Here is a 24,812-nt window from a genome sequence, read left to right on the forward strand (position 1 = left end):
GATTCAGTGGAAGTTGAATAAATCAACCAAGTTCATATAAGTACTAATCATTAGAGGTAGGATTTGAAGTTAAATTCTCTACTCCAGATCCAGTGGTCTTCTTAATGTCTAATTGCTGCCTGCACTTGGAATTGTGTATTCGGTTCAAGGTGCCACATTACAGGACTGATATTAAATTCAGAATTGTGTATGGAATAGAATAGTTAGTCTGGTAAGTACATTGAAGGTCAAGTCAAATAAAGAAATGGTTATGTTCAACCATTTGTTGATAAAGAAAAAAAAGACTGAGAAAGGACTTAAGTATTTGAAATCTTTAAAGATTTAAAATTTGTGATATAGAAAAAGGGATTATATTCATTTTGTTTTGTCAATAAGGGCACAAGTAGAACCACTCTTAAATTTTGTAGGCTCGTTTGGTGTAAACATGTCGAAACACTTCCATACAATTTAAAAATCTGTTGAAAAGAAAAATGGTCTCTCCAATGAGGGAAGTGAAGGAGATAAGAGTCAGTATTACTGAGAATCTTCAAGGGGAGACTGGCCAATAAAACATATTTTGTTGTCATCTCTAATAATTTAATGCATTGTTTTTGAATACCTATAGAAATTCAGTTTAGACTTAAGAGTTTAATAGATTTGAGTCTAATACACCTTGTTTGTGAAGCTAATGGACCAATATTTTTACATAACTGCACAAACAATCAAGAATTGACTAAATTCACCTTAATAAAATGTTGGGGTCAGCAGACTTAGCATGAGCCTGTAATAAGAAGCATCTACAAAACAGTAATGAAGAAAGAATGGAATTCACAGTAAAGTGCCCTGGAGAGGATGAAATTCTTAAAGTGAAATCTAAACATAATCCAATGTGAAGGAATTCCAAAGAGACTGTAAAATCTCCTCCTTTCACTTTCGGGGTGTGAATCAATGTTGCAGCATTATAATAAAGTGGATTACTTGGCCAGACAGATATACTGTGGTTGGAAAACCTAAAAATAAATTGATTTTTTTTCCGCCAAGCTTTTATGACCTTACTCAATTTATTTCTCATTGAGTATAGGTAAGCAGTTTGTATGTTCAACTACTTAGAAATTTTATTAATTCTGCTAACAGACCTTTAGCATTTCCTCATCTCTCATGAAACTAGGCAAGGCTATCATCTAATCCCCCACAGCATTAATTAGTGTTTTTGGTAATGGCTTATAGAAACAAAACAAACAAATAAATAAATGAAAAAAAAGTCAGTAGCTTTGTGGGGTTGAAATAAGACTTCATAAAGTCATATTTTTAAGTCAGAAAGTACACTGCTTATCACTTTGTCTGACATCCTCATGTTTCAGATAAAGAAATTAAGGTACAAGGGGAGATTAAATGGTTTAATCCATTTCCCTCAGCCTTGTGATAGGACATCTCTTTGAGGCCACTTATCTCTGATCCTTATTGGTTCTCTGCTGTTTATCCTTGCTTGGGCAAATTACTTCCTGTTCTTGTGCCTCAGTTTCTTCATTTAAAAATTGAGTAGGCTGGAGTCACTGTCTGTCTCTTAAGCCTAAACCTTTATCTATATAATGAGGAGGTTGGAGTCTTTTTGCCTCTTTTAGCCTCAGTTTCTTCACCTTTAAAATCAGAGTGCTGAACTAGATGATCTCCTCAGAGCCTCTCCAACTCTGACATTCTGGGAGGTTGTAATTGTCACTATTAAATCTTATCTTTCTTAACAGCTCAGCCTCAATTCTTGAAAGTCAAGTTCTTCTTTGCTATGATGGTATGTGTGGGAATGAGGTCACATCAGCTAGCAATGCAATTCCCTCAAGTGCTTGAAATAATGCAGATGGGAGAGATACTGTCACTGATGGAGTCCCAAATGTGACAGCACTTACACTGAGTAAATACTATTGAAATGATTGCCCCAACTTATTAAAGGATTCCAGTGTACCAGGGGACATGAGCTCTCATTGGAGTGCAGTCAAACTAGCCCTTATGTTGTTGGATAAGTCGCTTAAACCTCAATTCCTTTATCTATAAAAATGAGAGCTTTGAACTACCTCAGATACTCTCCAATTTTGTTTGTGTATGTGTGTGTGTGTGTGTGTGTGTGTGTGTGTGTGTGTGTGTGTGTGTGTTCAGGAAAGCAACTTTTTAATTTCCCTCAATATCTTGTAATCACTACAATGTTAAGGAAAGGAATCAGAAGGATCCTGGGCTATGTGGGGCACAGCAGTGCCTCCTTTACTGATGAAAACCCTGGAAAAACCAGTGTGGAAACAGAAGTATAGAAGTATGACAGTAGCAACTGGATTAGAAATCTATTTAGGATGACTTTGAGATTTACCTCTGCATTCTTACATATTTTGGGGTGCCTCAGATAAAATAGTCTTAATTTATTTCCCTGTTCCTCTTTTCTATGATTTGCTGATATTTGTGCTGGGAAATTAAAAATTTTTATAAATGGGCATAAGTAGCTGTGAAGGATATATATATATATATATATAGATATAGATATATACACATATACATATATACATACATATATATACATATATGTATATACACATATACATATATGTATACATATGATGCATGCATGTGTTTGCCAAAGCACCCTCTCCATGCAGCTTAGAAAAACTGAAATGACATTGAACTCATAATTAGAAGATCCAAGTTTTAATCCCACCCTTAATTCCTAGAATAATCTTTGAAAATTCACTACCTGTCTTTGGTCCCCAGCATCTTTATCTGTAAAACTAGGGACTTGGATTCAATGATATCTCAGACCTTTTAAAGTACTCACCTTCTTTATTCTAAGGTCACTTTTAACTTCAATTTGACTCTAAGGATCAGAGAAAATGTCATGGAAGAATTTACTTCTTTACAAAGTTATACATTTACAGAAAATATTCAGCTTGCCAGTTCATGACATCTTCATTTCAGAGACCTTGAAACTTTCAAATGATTCAAATATCTAAAATTGATATAGTTTAATTAATAGAAATGGGACTGAAAGAAGATGTATTACTGTCTGACTTGGCACTGCACCCTAAGGACCATTAGACCTGTGACTTGCAATTGAACCCTACCATGTATATTTGTCTCCCAATATAATGTGAGCTTCCTGACATCAAAGACTATCTCCACTTAACTATTTTTATACTCAGAATTTAGCAGTGTTTTGAACATAGTAAATACTTTCTGAATATATTTTCATTTATTCATTCATTCATGTTAACATACATATCAGAATATCCTATATTCCAAAATTTCTTCAAAACAAAATATTGTTTGTTCTGGATTAGGATTAAGATTATCTGATTGCAATTTTTTGTAGGGATTCTAAAATCCTTTCCCATTCTAACTTTCAATTTGGGGAGCTCACTCTAACATTTTTTGTAAGAGCCCTTTCTGCTCTACATTCTGTGTTGTGAAGTCTTTATCATCTTTGATATTCTGTTTTGTGTGCTTTAAAATCTGCTAGTTGCATAATTGAAATTTGTTGGTCAGTTAATTCTAAGGTCCTTTCATTTTACTTAACAATTAAGTAAATTCTAAGATTTCTTCCAATCCTAATCTGAAAGACCTCATTTCAAAACCCTGCTCATCAGCTTCTAGTTAAACTATCTGGGACTGAATCATTTAATCTCTTTAAGTCTCAGTTACCTTATCTTTAAAAGGGAACTATTGATATTTACATTCCAGGGTCAAATGAGAATATGAATATCAATGTGCTTCTTGACTTAATCAAAACCTATAAACAATTAAGATTTTGTTACTTTTAAAATTGACACTTCTGAATTTCCTTTTGGTCCTTTAAAAATAATTTCTTAGAGCATTTAGTCCTATTTGGAATAAATTACTAGCTTGAAGTAGACTGTTCACATGAAAATTCAAAGCTATGAATTAACACCTGAAAGGAAAGGAGATGATGGCATTTATGAATTTAGACTTCAAATTTCTAGAAAAATGACCATTTTCCCTGAGCTGTGCTTTGGGTATCCAGGTTTGGAAAAAAAAATGTGATGGCTAGCCCTGGAAGCTGTCTATCTTTTCTATGAGAGGTTTGCTTTACTTAAAGCCTCCTCAGAATGTCAGTCTTATGGATAGAGCCACCCATTGAGGTGAAATGTACTTCAATTCAACCTCTGAGCCCATGGGAAGAGTGACAAGAGGGGTGATTACAGTGGTCATCTTGTTAAATTAGAGACACTGCCTTTATTTGTAGCAGAATCAGCCCTAAAGCAATCAGCTCTTTTTCACATAGGTGGCTAACCAGCTCATCCAAAGGTAATGACTTTCTATCACTGCAGTCCTGGGTCAGATTTGAACTGTTGACCTAAAAGTGAAAGGTTCCCTATCTTATTATGAATTCCCTGAGTCAACCACTTCTTTTTGTTTCCTAAAGAATTACTTTCACATTTAATCCAATCCAGAAGCATTTCTTCTTAAAACCTAGAGTGATTGTATGTCCTTTTAAAAAATATACTCTTAGGGGGAAATAAATATATTTTTGTCACATAGAAGGTATGACAAAAAAAATACACAACTCAAAAAAACAACTATTTGACATCTCCAGTAATGGGTTTTTATTTTATTTATTTTATTTTATTTTGGTCATCCATTTCTGAATCTTCCCAATTGAAAAAAAACTGCATTTTTAACAGATTTTATTCCCAAAGGATGACTTTTTTTTCCTTACGTAATTTAAATGTCCTGCTCAACTGTGCATTTAGTTTCAGAGCCCTGGCATGACCTTGATTATCTCTATGTACAAACTGGACACTATAGAATTTTTTCTGGGAGCTTTCTAATTTTATTCCATCACTATTAGTAGCATGGAGGAGAAACACATTTATAGACTGAATTGGAGCAACTTTTTAAAACGTATTGTCTGTGTGTGTGTGTGTGTGTGTGTGTGTGTGTGTGTGTGTGGTGACAGTAGAAGATTGCAGTGTAAATTTTTTTTCTTTTTCTTGAAATCATAGGCTATTTTTCTTTTACATCAATAGTTATTCTCTTTGTCCAGCTTGCCTAATGGTAGTAATTGTTCCCATGAAATTTGGGAAATAATGTTTGAATTCTTATGAAGAAATAAGGTTACAATAGTTTCATTAACTTCCATGGAGGTTTGCATTTTCAAAACCTTAAATTGATTTGTCTTCCCTTTAAAAAAATGTGAAAAGAAAACAATTCCCTGTTACAGTTCTTGTTAATAAGTAGTTCAAGAAGAAGAAAGATTAAACTTGCCTTGGACCCAGAGAATAACTCTAAGGACTGGGGAAAGGCTACAGGGAGAAAAATTTTAGCTCAATATAAAGAAAAAATAATTAGAACTGCCCAACTGTCTTAATCTATGTAAAGTCATTTCTATGTCAATGGTGGTCTTTAAAGGGCAACTTAATGACCAGAATATTAGAATTTTGGAGTTGGGGGGTGGACCTCAGAGGTCATCTAATCCAATATCTGCCTGACCATGTGAACTGTCTCTTTAAATTTGTATCCCCAGTGCCTGACATTTAAGTAGATGATTAATAAATGTTTGCTGATTGATCAATAATCCCTCTTATAATTGCCCCCCCCACAAGTGGTTAGCCAGGATTGACTCGAAGATCTCTATTGAGAAAAAACCCATTTCTTCTACTTGTCAGCAGGTTTTAAAGAGTATTCTGGTTTCAGTAAGGATAAGTTTGATTCCTTCTAAATGATAAAATTATTTGATAAGTCATTGTAGAAAGGAAATACTTGTAAATTCCATTAATATGATCTTGATATACATTTACAAAAATACTGTTTTTACCTGAAGAAACTGGGAAGCACCTAAACTGGCCAGTTAAAATGTTCAGTTACAGAATTTTGAATGTAAGTGACGTTTTTTTGCGAACTGTTTCTATGTATTGTCAGCTGGTATTTTCATTATTTTGGCAGGAATCTTCAATGACCAGGAAATCTGATGGATTGTGGTCTTCTACTCTGAACTGTTTTTATTCATGTTTCCTGTGCCATAAACGCCTGGTAGAACAGTAAATGAATGTTTGGTACCACATGATGAATTGGATGGCCAAAGACTGGAGGCAGGCAAAATAACTGTTTCATTTCTGTGGCAATTTGCTTAACTGGGGGTGCAATGCCAGAACGTCTAGCAGAAATGCTCTTGGATCTCTGGACTCCATTAATAATCTTGTGGATTACTGTTCTCCCATATATTTATATGGCTCCAATGGCCCCATCTCAGGTTTTACCAAGTGGATCCAGTTTGGGACTAAATGGATTGGGTGAAGAACAGCGAGTTTTGAACCGATCCAAGAGAGGTTGGGTTTGGAATCAAATGTTTGTCCTGGAAGAATTTTCTGGACCTGAACCAATACTAGTTGGCCGGGTAAGCTGTTTATTTTTTTCTTTTTTTAAATAATAGCTTAATGGTCAATCCATAGTATTAAAGTCATTGATACAAAATTAAGGTGTTCTTTTTAATTGTTTGCTTATCCAAAAGGTTCATTTTTAATGTTTCTTTAATAACCAGAGATTTTGCCAGATACCTCTAATGGCTATTATTGTTGGGATCATCTTAGATCTCTTCATCTTGAGGTGTCTGTATATTAATGGGCTAAAATTATCAGATCCCTTCATTAAGAATGGCACCTGGATCCCAAAGGAAGGAAGCTAATCAGCCCAGGTAAAATGGAGTACATGAAATCTCCGAGCATTAGTGAGATTTCTTAACAATTATAAGTAGAACTATCTTTGTATTCAGGTTTGTAGTATTCAAATTACATAATGCCTTGAAAATACTACTTATTTTGCTGAGTTGTATTTTATTACTTATATTAACGGTAACAACAAAAAGGAAATAATACTTATATCAATAAATTCCCAATTATATAAGTGCTTTCCAGTTTCCAATCTTTTTCTCACAACAATTCAGGGAGGTTGGTAATATAAGTGTTATATATGTTTTATAAATGAGAATATTTGAGACTCAGGAAGATTAAGTGGTCCAAACAGATCCAAATTTAAACCCAAATGTGTGTGTTTGTGTGTGTGTGTGTGTGTGTGTGTGTGTGTGTGTGTGTTCTTCCCTCCCTCTATTGATATACAGTCTGACCCAATTGTTCTCAAATCAAATTAATTACATAAAATTCAGCAAGTATTTTGTAAGTGCCAATTATGTATACAGTACTTATCAGGTAGAAAGGACACAGACAAAGCCAAAACATGGTTCCTGACCTATGGGGTCACATTTAACCTTTTTCTTAGGTTATTCCTTATCCCAGGCTTACATTTCCATTCATTTATTTAATAACTACCTAAAATGAATGACTTAGACAATTCTCTGCTCTTCAGACCTCATTTGGGCATGATAGTTTTCATTTTTAAGGACTCAGTTTCTTAATCTGGAAAATAAGATCATTGGATCATCTAAGATCCCTTTCAGCTCTAGCTTCTGCAGCTTTGTGAGAGATGAAGTTATGGCATTTTTCAAAGGTAATTAAAAGCATTGGTAAAATCAGGCTTTAATGGCTATGGATTGAGATTCACAACATTTTGATTTTGATTTTCCTTATAGTAGGGTTCATAAATCAGTGGGAAATATTAGGGCATAGAGTAATTTGAAGTTTTTTCTTTATGTGTGTGTGTGTGTGTGTGTGTGTGTGTGTGTGTGTGTGTGTGTGTGTGTGTGTGTGTGTGTGTGTGTGTCTATATTTGCCTGGATAACATATAGCTGTTATGTTTGAGTCTTTTGAATCTTGTCTGGCTTCCTTTTCTCCCCCCCTTCTTTCCCAGCTAGGATTGTTTTTCTCAATCAGCATTTTCTGGGCAAGAGCAGTGATCACTAGAAGCGTGCTATCTGCTAGCCTAAATTACACGGAGCTCTGTTGGATGCCATAAATGCCAGACAGCTGCTCGGCACTGTTCTTCAATCTCTGTCCAAATGCTCCCAAATACAAAGCTCGCCATGATCGGAGGGACTTTGACATGCCTTATTTTCTGATAAGTAAAAATCTTGATGTGACTCTGCCAAGTCCTTCTTCGAAAGGACATCATCAAAGAGATTAGATAGTGCACTTTGAGAGTTTCATTAGCTCTTCCAACTTGATGAGGATATTAGAATCATAAAAATCTTAAAAGTTGAAAAAAATGTTAGTGAGCATCTTGTTCATTTTCCCCTTTGTTACCTCAGGGATTTGAAAGTGGCAATATACTTCAAGAAGGGGCTCGATTTTTTCCTTTGACCTAAATCACACATCAGAGACCCTGGTGAAGAAAGAGTGAAGGGGAATAAGCTTTAGAATTGGTAGGAATTTTAGTAAAAGATTCTTACTCTGACTCTTATTTTACAAATGAGAAAACTGAGGCATAAATGACTTCGATGAACTTGCTCCATATCATACAAATAAATGACAGGGACAATATTCAAACTCGAGCTTTCTGGCTCTGAATTCCATATACTTTTCCACTACATTAGACTTCAAATCTATGTCACAAGAAATAATTAATGGCATAATTTATTTATAGAATTATTGTTGGAATTCAACTATCAAACTATTTTATACAGAATTATTAAATTTAATGACTAATACAGTCCTAATTAAGATTTTACTCAGTCAGTCTTTAGTGACAGAACTAATGTTAGGTATCAAATTCAGCAAGTGAGGGGATGGTGAGACGAAATAGGGTTATAGAATTGTAAATGTAAGGGACCTTAGAGATCATCTACTTCCTTTTACAGATGAGATAGTTGAGGTACAAAGATATTAAGTGATTTGTCCAAGGTCACACAGGTAGAAATTGACAACAATTATTCAAATTCAGATCATCTGATACCAAATCTAACACTCGCAGTGCTATAAAGTTTTAGTTTTAATATATATGTTAAAAATGTAAACATCCTGAATGTCAGAAAACTCCCATCTTTCTTGACCAAAGGGATTTATATTGGAATAGACATGTTCTTCCCATTGATAGCATTGAGGACTCAGACCTCCAATGAATAGGAACATTTAAGAGAGTGATCGAGGAGAGGAAATCATTTTAAAAAAAATTTTTTTAAGAATCTAGCATTTTCCCTCATATTTTCTGGGAAAGAAGAAAGAAAGAAAGAAAGAAAGAAAGAAAGAAAGAAAGAAAGAAAGAAAGAAAGAAAGAAAGAAAGAAAGAAAGAAAGAAAGAAAGAAAGAAAGAAAGGAGAAAAAGAGAGAGAGAGTGAAGTAAGAAAAATAAGAAGGAAAGAAGGGCAGAAAAGGAAAAAAGAAAGGAAGGAAAGGAGGAAGGAAGAAAAGAGTCAAGGGAAGAAGGAAGGAAGGAGGGAAAGAGGGAGAGAGGAAAATAGAACAGTTATGCAAAACATTCTTCCATATCAGTCATTTTGCATATTAGTCCATTCACTGTCATGAAATAGACAGCATTATTTCTTATCAATCCCTTGGAATTAAGTTTGATTATTTAGTTGATTAAACTTCTTAAATATGCCAAAATTATCCATTTTTTATATAACACAGATATTATAGCATAAATTGTTCTTCTGTTTCAGTTCATAGAAGTCTGTCCATGTCTCTTTGAAATAATCTTTTTCCCCACTTCTTACAGTAGAATAGCATTCTATTGTAATTATGTTTCACAAATTATTCAGTCATTTCCCAATTCATAGACATCTCTTTAGTTTCCAGGTTTTTTTAGTCTGCACAAAAGGAGTCATTCTAAGGACGCCCCCCCCCCCACCTTTTTCTTTGATTTCTTTAGGATCTTTGAGAACAAGTAGGACTATAAATAAGGCAAAGTGCATATACTGCTTGTGAACCTCTTATGTTTTTTTGAAATTGTTCTCCAGAAATCTCCTCCATTTACAATTCCAACTCTACAACTGGAATACATTTCTAACAAGCAGTTACCAAACCCTATGTGACAGGTAACAGAAAGACTAGTTCTGGATCCACAGAAAACTTAGGTGAAAACCATAATGCTAGATATGACAGATAATAGAAAACTATATTATCATCCTTAAACACTAAAAGAAATATACACACACAAATTCACACATAGACCACTGACAGTATGACAACAGCAAATGAAGAAAAAACCCAGAATATATATCTCTTTTTGATAGGATATAAAAGTGTTCTATGGCCACTAGATAAGGCAAATTGCACAAATCCTAAAATATTTGTAAGAAATAAATTGCAACACTTAAACATTATTCACTATTTTGTGGGGTCATTATTAATTTTGTAATTTTCTCTACTTAGGATTTCAAAGCCTGGTGTTTTATAATTGGAGAGACAGAGACAGAGAGACAGAGAGACAGAGAGACAGAGAGACAGAGAGAGAGAGAGAGAGAGAGAGGAAAAAAGCCCTGCAACTCAAAATGAAAAATGAATGGCTCTCTCTCTCTCTCTCTCTGTCTCTCTGTCTCTCTGTCTGTCTGTCTGTCTGTCTGTCTGTCTGTCTGTCTGTCTGTCTCTCTCTCCCCCCCCCCCCCGACCCTCTCTACCTGAATGGTTCTTTGCTCCCTAACCACCACCAAAATGTCCAACTGGCCCTGTTATCAAATTCCATTCATTTGACTTATTTGGGCTGAACCATTACATTACTCTTTGGAGACTGGAAAAAAAAAAACAGGAACCTGGGATTCAGCAGATCTGAATTCTAGCTTGTGCTCACTAATACCCATCAAGATATTGACAGAGTCACATCTTTCAGGTTATAATTTCTTCTTTAAAAAGAAGGAATTGAATAAGATTGTCCTTTAAGGATTCTTTCAGCTTTCACATTCTTTGTCATCATAATCTATCCTTTAAGGCAACGTCTAGGTGTGACACTCTCTGTCATAGATATAATATTTGCTGATATCATCTTTGTAAATTTTTTACATTATCCTCCTTATAACATTGTATGTCTTTTCATGATGGAGCATTTCTTGGTTAATGAGAATAAGTGGCATTCCTGTAGTATTTTACATGCTAATGCAAAAGAGGCCTTATTTCATACATTAGTACAGAAAATTTAAATGACATGTCTATGGCCACACAGCCAAATGATATGTTTGTTTGAGATTGGACTTGAACCCATGTTCCTGATATACCAAGTCAAACAGTGTCTCCATGATGTCATGATGTTTTCAATTGGTCAATAATTGGGTTTGCCATTCATGCATCAAAAACTTCTTCTCCTTCCCCACCCTCAAATTCTACCTGAATATTGCTGATTTTTTCAAATGAAACCTTGGAAACACAGATTTTCCCTCTAAAATCCAAATGCCCTGACCCCACTTGTAACCTAGGAATCTTGAATATGCCATTGAAAGGCATTTGTCAAAGCTACTCATTAGTATTTAATAAACACCAAAATAATTAGAACTTTGGAAGAATCATTCCTAAGAACATGGCACATCCTAACCTTTTTTTCTTAGGAGAGTTAAATTGATTCTAAACTTGAACTTAGAGAGAAAAAAAAACTTTCAAAAAGCACTTCAAATAATCCCTTTTTTTTTCCTTCTCAAAGAAAACTGCTCTTGCACAGTTCTACTGTAGTCTTTGTGGAACTGAATTGTAGCTAAGTCAAAAATACATTTCAGGTTACTGCTTCAGAATAAGAGCAGGCTAAGTGCTTGAAGCAATATGCTTTTGGGTCCTTACACCTTCTATTATAACTTCCCCCCCTCCCTTTTTGTATACTGCTCCACTTTTAATACTAATCCAATTCATCACTGAGTCTCTTCCTAGGAGCAAGGTGGGGAAACATTGCTTATTTGTTTAATATTAATAAATAAAACATGCTTTTTTGAAATATTTTCACATAAACTTTTGTGTTATTAGACTGGAAGATGATTGAAGTTATTTTAACTGAAGACTAGATCAACATTTTTGGTTTTTGTTTTTTCTAATTTGATCTCAAAAAATGTAAAATATGAACTCTGAACTACGAGAGAATTTAAAACAGGTTTTTAGAGCTAGATGAGATTTTAGAATATCGCATATTAGAAGACAAAATATAGAATGATAGAGCAGAGAGTAAAAAATGTTATGACAGGAAGAAACCTTAGGCATCATTTAATCTTATTTCCTTCTTTGACAGAAATGGAAAATAAGGCCAAAAGCAGTTACATGACTTTTCAAGGTAATACTTAGCACCTGAGAGAAAATTGAACTTGATTTTTGGTTTACAAGTCTCGAGTTCCTTCAGAATGTCCTTTACATTCACCTTGTTGTGGATATGGACCACAAAAGCCTTGATGGAGGACTGTTGCTGCTAATGTTTTTAATCTTTGCCTAGCTCAGTAACTGGTATCATGTTACCAGTATCATTCAGCATCATTAAACTAACTAAAAGCCTTGAGGACTTGATTTTTACCTTGTTGCTCCTATTTCCGATTAAAGATTCTCTTAAAGGTTCTTTTCTTCTCCTCATTATCTGATTGTTCTCCCTTTTATGATTAGATTCAGAATTTCCCAGACCTAAAAGAAAAAAAAGACAGCAAAAAATAAAGGGAGTCTAGTGGGTAGTATTTTGGAGTCAATATACAAGACACCATTTTGTTAGTTATAAGAAACTTTATTCATGAGACATCTTTGAATATAGAATGTTTATTAAATGCATAGTATTTTCTTGGCACAAAAATGAAGCATAAGATATAGTACTCAATTAAATTAATTTAAAACTCACTGGTAGGGGCGGCTAGGTGGCGCAGTGGATAAAGCACAGGCCCTGGAGTCAGGAGTACCTGGGTTCAAATCCGGTCTCAAACACTTAATAATTACTTAGCTGTGTGGCCTTGGGCAAGCCACTTAACCCCATTTACCTTGCAAAAACTTAAAAAGTAAAACTCACTGGTGGCAGAGACCAATCTCGATTGCTACAAATCCTTACTTTTTGTTAAATCTTGAAATGTCAGAGTGAGAAGAAATCTCAGAGGTTATTTAGTTCAACCTCCTATTGAGACATAGTCTATGCCCCAAACATTCCCTAGTTAGTAACAATCTAGCTTTTACTCAAAGATTTTCACTTATGGGGAATTTATTCTCTTATTAGGCAGCCCATGTCACTTTTGACCAGGTCTAATTGCTAGGAAGTTGTTTTTTTTTTCCTTTTCCCTCCTTAGATGTTGAACTGAATTTGACTTCTCTGAAACATTCTTCAACTGATTTTTAGTCCTGCTTTCTGGGGCTAGGCAGAACAAGTCCAATCTCTTGTAATAGAACATTAGAAATATTATTTTATCAGTTTCAAAAACATACAATAACTCAAACAATGAAAAGAATGATTTCTATTAGTTGTAGTTTAATTGATAGATGAGCATGTTTTCTAAAGAATCTTCATTGTTATTAATAGAAATGAGGATTTCCAAAAAAAAATGTGAGCATAATTTGTTTTCTCAAGAATCTTGAGAGAAATCTCAATTGCAAAATCTGCAATTTTGTTTATATTATTGATTTTAATTTCTGGGAAAGAAGAGTTTTCTAGAAAAAAAATGTTAAATACCAGCCCAATTTTTTTCCAAATTATCACAAGTTCAAAAGTCATGGAGTACAAATTGATGAAGGTTTTCTCCATATGTATGCAAGATATATGAAATTCAGAGGTCTTTTGAAAAAATGATCCTCTTAAGGGCTGAATAACATTTTATTAATGGAGACAAATGGGGGGAAAGTTCCACCATGTCTCTTTCTGCTCCAGTCTAATTTCACACAATATTTGGTCAAAAAAATTATCTATTGGAAGAACTGAGGAAGAGAAAACGTAAGGTGGGGAGGGGTGTGTGAGCATTCTGTGCTACTTAACATCCATCATGAAGAAGAGAAAGTCGATTTGTTTTATTAAGCTTAATGGTCAAAACTAGGAGCAAGGGGACACAAATTATATGGAGACAAATTTAGCTCACTTTAAAGGGAAACATGCTAATAAAACTGCTCAGAAGGAGCTGCTTTCAGACTTGGGGAGGAGGGTTCCCCTTTACTCCAAGGAGCTGATGGATGATTACTTGCCAGAGATGATATAGAAAGATCAGTTTGATTCCATGATCTTTTGTAGTTTCTTACCTGCTCAGATGAACCCTGTTTTCCCCATCCCCTAGTTCTGGATCCACCTGAACAGTATCTTCTTGGCACTCAGTACCATCTTATTCTAAACTCTTTTCTTTCATTATCTTCTCTCTCCCTCTCCTTTTCCTCATTATATTTTCCTCCTACCTGGTCCTTCCCAATAATTCCTTATTTGGATATAGCTCCTTCACTTGTGATGCCACATCTATTTATAATTCTCTCCCTCCAAGGCACTGACTCATTTTCTCTCTTTAAATTTGACCTTCTAACCTTCCTCCTTCGCTTTAACTGGCAAATCATTTGGGTGGTGCTTTATATGAAGGACACGGAATACCAAATAATTACCCTGCATTATAGTATACAGTGTCAGTGGCTGCTGAGAAAATTACACTTGACATACCATTATTTTTGCTGGCCGTTTGCATGTTAAGTGTACTGGGCCAAATAGTTGGAGTAAAATTGTATTTCCAGTCTTGCGAGTACAATTCATTTTCGGTTCAGTAAAGCTCCTGCCTACTCAGTGTCGGTGTGCCAGCCAGCCTGTTTTCAGGGATTGCAAGTCAGCATCTCCTCCCCCTAACTCAGGACTCCAGAATATCTCCTTCTTCACACCTGTGAGTCACCCACTGACTGACTGTTCCACAGGAAAAAAAAAAAACACAACAAAAAACCCAGGAATCTCTATACTATTGAAGATTGCTTGGTGCCAAAGCTGATTAAAATCAATTGAATGGTATCAGTTACACAAATTAGCATAGATCCTAGAGCCCTGAACTCAAAGGAAATTGGTCAGAACATAACAAGAAGTTGTAACCTGAAAAAGTAAAGTTGTAATAAAACAAACAAACAAAACATTGTTCAAGTCCCAGGTCCAGGTAATAATACTGATTGTGAAGCATCATCACAGTATCTGGATAAGAATACTAGTTGTACTAACTTTAGTTCAAGACCTGGTTCTGAAACTGACGGATAGATCATTTCACCTTTCAGCTCCTGAGGTTTTTTTTTTTTAATTTCTAAAAATTGAATATATTGTATAAAGAGATGTTAAAGATAGTGGAAAATGTTGGAATTAGAATAAGGGGACCTGGGGGGACAGATCCCAATTCTGGTCTGCTAACTACCTCGGAAGCCAATGGGCAGGAATCAGTTGTTACTCCCACCCTGTGAAACTTATTTCTTGATCTTCAACTTTTGTTCCTTCCAGTTCTACATCATAGGATTCTATAGGTGTTAGGGGTAGTAATTACAATTTCTATATAGACGTATGACCAAATTTCAATCTCTGAGCCACAGGGAAGACAATAATACTTGAATTTATCCAATTGCGAAACTCATGAGCAAAGTGCTTTGTAAATCTTAAGGATTTATATGTGTTTAAACTGAAAGATCCTTCAGAGTAGAGACTAGCTTTTTATTTGTTTATATTACTGGGATATAACACAGTATTTGGCACAATAAGCACTTAAATAAACACTTAAAATACCTTTTAATTTATGCATTCAATAAATTTCGAATTATTTCTAGTATTCCGAACTTTTATATGTATTGAAGAATATCAGATCTGACAAATATCTCTGAGATCATCAACTTTTATCTCAAATAGGAATTCTCTTTATAATGCTTCCTGTAGTTGTTTTAAAAAAGAAATATTAAGCAAATCACTGCTAAATATGATAATAATGATAATAAATGATAATAAATCTTATCACAGGGAAATAGTGACCTTTGCCAAGTTAATCATTTTATCTCTATGTGCTTAAATTTCCTCGTCTGCTAAATAGGAAAAATAATATTTGTACTGGGAAGCTAGTTGATATAATGAGTGGAACACTGGACTTAGAAAGATTCTTCTTCATGAGTTCAAATCTGGTCTCAGACACTTAATAGCTATATGACCCTGGGCAAGTCACCTAACCCTGTTTTCCTGGGTTGTTCCCTGTCTGAAAAATGAATCTAAGAACAAAATGGCAAAGCACTCTAGTATTGGGTGACAAAATATTCCAAATTGGGTGACAAAGAAATGGACACATTTGAAATAACCAAACAACAACAATATTTATTTATCTTATGGGGTGATCAAGAGGACCAAATGAGAAAACATACTCAAAGTGCTTTGTAACTCCAAAGTGATATATCAATGTCAGCTTTTATTACATGATCTTCCTATCTATGGAATAGACATTGGAAATCATCTAGCTTACTCTCTTCATTTTATAGAAATTTTGAACACAAGGAGGTTACTTGACTAAAGATCACAGAGGCAGTTAGTGATACAAAGGAATTTGAATCCAGGTCTTGTAATTTGAACCCACGTTTACTTCTTTGATAACTTTTTGGGTTTATATTATAATGTATTCCTCAATAATGAAAATCAGGGCATGGCAAATGTGATTTGCTGACTCTTATCAAAGCAATGGACTCTAAAGAAAAAATATTCAGTAAATAGAATTTTCTTTTTAAAAATCTTATTTAGAATTTTAAATGAATTTTCATAAGACCTGAAAGTACTAGTCTCATTAATCAACAAATTAAGATGTCACAAATGCTTTTCTACAGTCTTTATAATGGAATTGCTCAGAGAGAAAGAAATGCTGCAATTCTGTAGCATTTGTAAAAATATGATATATATCTTTACAGAATGAAATGTACATAAAAATTGACAGAAGCTCAATGTCATGCAAGGAAAAAGAGGAATGTGTTTTATTGGTCCTAAATACAGAAAGATCGAATTTTGGCATAGAAAAATCTTATGATGATCTATGAAAAATATGTGACCATTGGTATTTAGGCATATATTTTATATATATATATATATATATATATATATATATATATATTATACAATGTACTTTATATAAATATTATAATGTGTACACAAATATAGGTATATATTTACTAAACCTATATATTTGTAAACATGTGTATGTGTGTGTGTGTGTGTGTGTGTGTTACTATAGTCATTCATTCTTCATTCTCAAAGAAGATTGTACCATCACGGTGGTGATGCCATGACATGCATATTAATGGGATTTGAGTGAGGGAGACTTGTGCAAAGTCACAAGTCTCACTTTCTCATCAGGAGCTATCTAGGTCCATTGGCCAGATATAACTCAGAATGTTTAGAGATGGCCCTGGATGCAAATATATGTAGGTAGCTTGATGGTTTAATGGTCCTTAAAGTCATGAGGGCCTAAGTTTAAATTCAGCTTTAGGAAACTTACTAGTTATATGACCTTGGACAAGTCACTTAACCCTGATTGCCTCTGTGAATTCGGGGTCATCTCCAGTTGTCCCAATTCATCTCTGGCCATTTAGACCCAGATGGTTCTGGAGGAGAAAATGAGTCTAGTGATTTAGCACAGCATCCACTACTTAAATCCAATTTGTGTGCAAGTCATGGCAGCACCTCCCTGATATCATAATCTTCCCTCAAGAATGAAGGACAGACATTATATATGTGTATACTTATATACACATATATATGTCTGTATCTATGTATATACATACATACCTACATTTTATATATATATATATATATATATATATATATATAGTATGTCTTATTTATAAGATCAACTATTCATTAGACCTTGAAAATTTGAATTGTACATGAAAGAACATATTTACCTATACAATACATACTTATGTAGGAAAAAAAAGAAAACAAGGAAGATTTAGGGAAAAAATTCACATACTAAAACATGTGCAGAGGACAGGCTAATGAAGATCCTGGAGACTGAACAAATTGATTTGACTTTTATTAGCCAGCCATTCATTAAGTTTCTGCTAAGCACCTGACTCTATGCTATGTACTAGAGATTCATAGAAAGATGAAGGAAAGCCCTTGATCTCAAGGAACCTGTGATTTAATGGGGAGAGACAAATGGACCAACTATGTACAAACAAGCTATATACAAGATTAACTGGAAATAATCAATAGAGAAAAAAACTAAGATTAAGGGAGATCAGAAATAGCTTCTTGCAAAAGGTGGAATTTTAACTGAGAAATGAAGGAAGCCAGGAAACTTAGAAGGCGGAGATGAGGAGGGACACTATGCCATACAGCATCTATTGAATGAACTGGAAATGTTTTGTCTGGAAAAGAGAAGATTGAAGATTGCTGTCTTCAAGTATCTGAAGAACTATGATACAAAAAAATTAGACCTGAATGTTTGGGAGCTGTTGACTAGTAGGTTTCTTCTAGGTGTAAGGGAAGAAAATTCTTTGAAAGTTGTCAAAAAATGGAATGTTTAATTGGTAATGAGTTTCTCATTACCAGAGGAATACAAGTCATGGGAACTAGATGATCATATGTAAGGATGCTATAGAGAAAATTACTGTCCTCCTATGGGTTAAACTAATTGGCAATGGAGGTCATTTCTATTTCTGAGATTCCATGATATTTTGATTATATAAATGTTTCTTGTAGAATATTTGGCAAATGTACTTTTAATAAGTGGATCTATGATATTCAATCATAAGCTTGAGTAGGTTGGATGAGATCAGAGTTGCTAAACTCAAATAGAAATAGGACTATTAAATCATAAAGAAGAATCACTGTAGGCCATATTTTGACTTAGCCAAAAATTAACGTTGTCTATGCACTATTGTATTTTTATTTATTTTGTTAAACATTTCCCAGTTGCTTTTTAATCTAGTTTGCATCCTACTGGACAGTGTTGCACAGGTTCTTTCTGTGTTTTACATCACTGGGCTACCTGACCTCCAAAGCCCTTAATATTCCATTTTCTTAGATTCCTTCCAGCTGAAAATCATGGAACTTTATGCAGGTTTCAGAAAATGCATCAATATTTGGAAGGGTAACATTTCTTCATATTCAGCTTACATATCACTTATTCTAATACATGTAGGATTTCCTTTTATGCTTTCACCTTGGATGAGGAAAAAAAAGCCTTAGGATGTGATGAATTCTTACTCCTGTTTTGTAAAGACCTAAAATGATTTTTTTCTAAATAAATAAATAAACCCAGCTTGCTTGAAAAGATATCTTTCCCCTGTCCTCTACATCCTGTGATTTCTTTCTTTTGATTCACATATTTCCATGTAGCAGGGTCAGTGGTGATCATTTTTTGAAGTACTGAAGTAGAATTGGGCCCTGGAGACTCACAGGAGATATTCTATGAAAAGCTTGCCAAATGCAGGAGCTAAATAGCATATGCTAATTGGATTGTTTGCTGGGAACTTTGAACTTCAGTAAGTCTAGTAAGGAACAGTAAAAAAGTACAAATATCACCTAGGACATGGGAGAGAATGTAAAAGAAGGGAGGAACTCCCGCCAAAGTTCAGTATGGTGGAGGATCAGGTGAAGGACTTACAAATTGTTTCACATTTTTTGGGGGAAAATTTAAGTTCAAAGAGGTGGATGTAAACCCAGGAAGAGAGAATTAAGGGAAGATTAGGTAAATGAAGCAGCCTCAAGGGCAGGGTCAAGGGAAACAATTGTTTGATTCTGAATGGTGTTTAATGTTAGATGATCTAATGGATAATTCCCTGAATCTCAAGGCAGGAAGGCTTTATTTCAGGATCCAACTTCAGACACTTATTGTTGCATGTCCCTGGAGAGTTTTTTTTTTGGTTGCCTTAGTTTTCCCAATTGTAAAATGGAGTTATAGCACCTTCCTCCCAAGACTGTTGTGAGAATTTAATGGAATAATAGTTATAAAGTGATCTGAAAAACTTAGGTGTTAATTGTTATTATTATTCCCCCAAAGGATCAACAGAGTGGAAATTATTTTGAATGTGCATTAATGGTGGTGGTGAATTAATGCTTCATCAAATATTTGCCTCATAAAGGGCTTCCATTCTTACCAGATATAATGATGAGAAAGGAAAGCAGAGACAAACAAAAAGACCCATGTCTCTGCTCTCTCTTTTTTTTTAAGCCTTGGTTACTGCAGGTTGGAAGGGGTGGCAGTAGCTTTTTGGGAGGGGGTAACTGATGATCTCATTCAGCTCTGAAGTGATGTGTTATGTGACATTGCTGACTGTCCCCATAGAGTTGATTAGTCAGAGGGAACTTTTATGTGATATATGCCACTGAGCCTTCTCAGCCTCCTTGGTCTGCATTTACAACTCCTCGGCAGATGTGCTATGAAATCTGTGGTGTATCAAATGTCACTGTTCTTTCAGTGGGACAACAGTAGAATTCACAATGAAGTTGATAATAGAGCTAAGAAATATGAGGAACTGCATGATAGAAACCAAAGTATAGATGTCATGCTTCTTTCCATGTTTCCATATCATGGAGTCCACGTATATATTATATGTACATTTGTCATCATTCTACTAGACTAGTAGGAAAGATATTGTTAGGCAAAATAAAGACCATTGAAACTTGCTGATTTTTCCATTTAGGAAGAAAATATTATTTTCTGTTACTTTCAGGTTGAAATGTAGGCTTGTGTAACTCAACTCCTTTTATTAACAACCATTGTTTTTTGCTTTGTCTCATTTATGTCTAAGCAAACAAAATTATATGGTTGGGCAGAAGTTGTAGCATTTATACCCTGACTCCTGGGTTATACACAATCCACTATATGAAGCACACATATCCTCTTTTTTATAGTATTAATACAGGGCCTTATGGTACATGATGGTATATGTTCCACCGATCTTTAAAAGATTTCAATGCATGGATACCTCATAGGGTTGTGTGTGGTATGCTTTAGGATATTTGCTCTTTGAACTAAAGACCTTAAGCTTCCTTCCTTATAAGATATGGATATTCTACCTTATATGGCATGCATAGCCTGCCTAAGGGATATAAACAATTTTCCTTATGAAGAGCTGAGTGTGAACATTCTATTTTATGGATTTATAAACCAGACCCTGATTCCATTTCAGCCAAGGATCAAAAATAGGGCACAATGAAGATTCTTTAAACTCCAAGTTTAGTCTGAGCAAAATGAAAATCCAAATCCCAAACCAAGAGACAAGAACAGAGAAAACCAACAAATTCTTCTTCTACAGTTTCAACTAATTATTTTAAAGTTAAATAATTCAGTAACAATTCGCTCTACCAGAAGGGAACTTGGTCAAGGGTATCTTAGGTTGATAACGGGTAGCATTTGTAATCGCCAGGACCCTCTGGTGCGTGTCTTCAAAAGTCCCTTGGCTCTACAAATTTCCTGTTGCCTACCAAAAGCTTAATCTATCCCATTCCATCACTACTTTTGCAAAAGAAAAGAAAAAAGTGCTTTATGTTGACGTAAGGTCACTCCACTGATGGGAAACTTTAGGTAGCCAGAACACCAGACAAAAATGAGAAGAATTTCAGAGAAAATCATTTACAGGGATAGTAATCAGTGGCATTAAAGAAGTCCAGATCATACCACACCACAAAGTAGAACACATCACACTGCCATTTGAAGGCTTTATTTAGAATGTGTAGTTGATATTTACGAAAGAGTTTTTTGTCTCTTTGATTTACTCTCCTCCCTCCTCCCCATTTCTTCTGAAAGGGAAAGTATAAATAAACTTCTGATTGTTGCTTTTTTCTCATTCTTTTGTTTTTGTTGTTGATTTCTCTCACTTTTTCCTCTTGAAGTCCTTATGGTTTGATGACTTGCAAACTTTGCCTTTTTATAAAGCAGTTTTTTGTCTCTTCAAAAATGTGAATTCCCTTTGATGGATGGTGAATTCTTAAGACTGCCCATTTCATTTTTGGATGACTCTAATGCTAAGGAAGTTTCTCCTGTTTAAATAGTACTTTCTATACAATATTTTACTTAACCCTTAAATATTCCTGTGAAGTAAGTTATAGAAATATTAGTGCCTCCCTTTTAAACAAAAGGGAATTGAATCTGAGAATGTTTGAATCTATGAATGAATTCATAAGCATTTATTAAATGTGCAGAGTACTATACTAAACATTGGGGATGTAGATTCAAAAGACAGCACTCAAGAATCTCTCCTAATAGAAAACAACTCATAAAGGGAATAATAGTCAAGAAAAGGTACCTTTATCTAGGAACCTATAGAAATGGAGAATGGGGCAATAGGATCATCCAATGACACTGAATTTCTGGAGGTAATGATGCTGTTAGTGTTCCCTTTGATTACATTTCTCAGAGCAAGAAGGTAGTAGTTGCAGTGTGAGAAATGGAGAATGTTTTGGAAAAGGGGCAAGAAATTGAAGACTCACAATCTCAGAGAGCACAGAACTTGAGTGACTGAGATCTCCTTTGTATGATCCTTGTTGGTCCACTGTGAAGAGGAGGGCAGGCAGGGCAGCAGTAACAGGTGAAGGGAATAAAAAATACATAGGGAAATAAAATGTTCAAGATCATAAGATTTTAACTGTGATACCTCCACTTCCAAACTGTGCATCTTTGAGATCTTATTCCAATACAATTGCAATTGATGGCAATCTGTCCTTCATATAAACCCTCTCCACAAATACTTTTTTATTTGTTCCAGGTTAAAAAAAATGTTTTGGGTTCTGATTGATTCCTTTGTCTTCAACCCTTACCAAAACAAATAAACAAACAAAAAAACAGAACAAAGCAAAACTAGGAAAAAAAGGAAAACGAGAACATTTGAAATTTTCATTCACTTACTTATTAGTCTCAACCTGATTTCTTTTAGGAACCTGGCCTAAATATAATGAATAATTTCATGGCATTTGTGATCATGAATGGCATTTTTTTTCCTGAAAAGGAGAATTCAGGGTCTGGCATATAACATTTGTTGAATAACTCCTGCTGGCAGCACTAGGCGAATGAGTCAGAACAATTTGAGGGAACCTGCAAACATGTTGGTGATTTTTTTTCCCCTTAGTTTCCCCCCCCCCCCTTAAACTTTTCCAGGGAGAAAACAGCAGCTTTTAAAATGACGTTCTTACTGGGCAGGAGCCAGAAACTAGATCATGCACATTTTACCTTAGGTCACATCTGGAGCAGAATAGTCTGACATTGTCTCATTAAATAAAGTTATTCCAAGGTTCAAACTTATCTACCATGACATTAGTTTATATGGGGGAAGAGCATGTTGAAACCTATAGATTTTCCCAAAGCACCCCCAAAACCTTGGAGCAGTTTTTAGAATAGTGGAAGAAGAAATAAGCTATTTCATTAGAGTTTGCATTTCCAGGCTGAGCACACAGCCATTTTTGTCTTGGATTTTTAAAGACTCATTTAGAATGATCTCAATGTCAAGACAGGCAGTTTGGTCACACACACACACACACACACACACACACACACACAAAGACACACATTTTTTTTCCCTACCCACTCCTCCCCCTTTCTTAGGATATATTGGGAATGCATTAAAAAAAATGTCTCTTTTTTCCTACAAGAATATGTTACAGTAATCATGGCCTTTTACATTTGCATAGCTTCAGAGTTTCCTTAGCAAAATACTGTGATCTTTTTTTTTATTTTTGTTGTTTTTTTTTAACGGTTTTTTCAAGGCAAATGAGGTTAAGTGGCTTGCCCAAGGCCATACAGCTAGGTAATTATTAAGTGTATGAGATCAGATTTGAACTCAGGTACTCCTGACTCCAGGGCCGGTGCTCTATCCACTGCGCCACCTAGCTGCCCCAAAATACTGTGATCTTAACAATAATCTCATGAAGGAAAGGGGAAGAAAATAAACATTTATTAAACTTTTGCTGAGTCACACAATAAAAGTGTTTTTCAAGTATTATCTCTTTTGATCTTCATAATAATCTGTGAGATAAGAGATTAGAGTTGAGGAAACTGAGGCTGATAGAGATAAAGTGACTTGCTCAGGTTCATATAAGTATTAAGTGTCTGAGTCTGAATTTAAACTTAGGAATTGACTCTAGGTCCAGTGCTCCATCTACTCTTTCACCCAGTTATGTGAATTAGGTAGGTCAAAGAGAAGGACAGGATTTGAGAGATGGGAAGGATGAAAGAAATCACCTGATTGAGTCCCTTGTTCATACAGTTGAGGTTAGCTGATCTGAATGAAGGGAAGGGCTATGTCCAAGTTCAATTTGAGTCCACAAGCAAGTGCTCCAATTTCCTCATTTCCTGTCTCATTCCTTTTCCACCATACCATTTATCACCCACATAGTTTTCCCTGTCAACTAGACAGATCAATTATCAATATATCATATTAATACGCCAAGGATCTAGGATTTATCAGTTGAGGTAGCTTCTCTATATACTTAGAAGCATGCTCAACCATCAGTCAAGTCCACAAGAATTTCTTCAGTGTTTACTATGTGTGCTAGTCATGGAGAAAGTAAATTTTAGTGAGTGATCTGTGCATCAGACATTTGACAATAGTCATTCAGTTAATCAGTTAAAATTTGAACACAGAACTTCAACTTTTTTAGATGAGGTATACAGAGAATTAATGGCAAAGAATGAGTAAGATGCAGATTTAAATTTCTCTAAATCCTTAAGTAACAAATATTGTCTGACTTATATTCAGTAATGTAGAATTAAGTATAGAATAGTTTTACATTTAAATGTGTGTGCATATATATATATATATATATATAAATGGTAACTATCTCTACAGGGAAGGAGAGAGTAAAAAGGAAAATAAAATTTACATGATAACAACTAAATATTTAAAAGGAATCGCAAGTTGTACATAAGAGATTTGCAGTTTCAAGAGTAATCACTTTTTTATTAAATTATGTTTTGGAAATGCTTGTTTTATTCCATAAATTAAAAATTAAATAACAATAATAAATTTTTTTCTTATTGTCATTATAAATTGCAATGTTTTTTATATTCATCAATAAGCATTTATTAAGTGTCATTTTAAGTTCTAGGAATAAAAAAC

The 24,812-nt window shown here is 34.6% G+C and overlaps 1 protein-coding gene across 1 annotated transcript in view; it reads left to right on the top strand.

Annotated features, from left to right (window-relative positions):
• The window catches only part of LOC141500226 (cadherin-8-like), a 156,522-nt gene that overhangs the window by 12,070 nt on the left and 119,640 nt on the right, over nucleotides 1–24,812 (top strand). Inside the window, exon 2 of the mRNA XM_074203233.1 lies at nucleotides 5,917–6,367. Within this exon, the coding sequence (XP_074059334.1) occupies nucleotides 6,116–6,367 (252 nt within the window). The 5' untranslated portion in view covers nucleotides 5,917–6,115. The remainder of the gene's footprint in view (nucleotides 1–5,916; nucleotides 6,368–24,812) is intronic.

The sequence above is a fragment of the Macrotis lagotis genome, chromosome 1, assembly GCF_037893015.1.
Source record: "Macrotis lagotis isolate mMagLag1 chromosome 1, bilby.v1.9.chrom.fasta, whole genome shotgun sequence".
Classification (NCBI taxonomy): domain Eukaryota; kingdom Metazoa; phylum Chordata; class Mammalia; order Peramelemorphia; family Peramelidae; genus Macrotis; species Macrotis lagotis.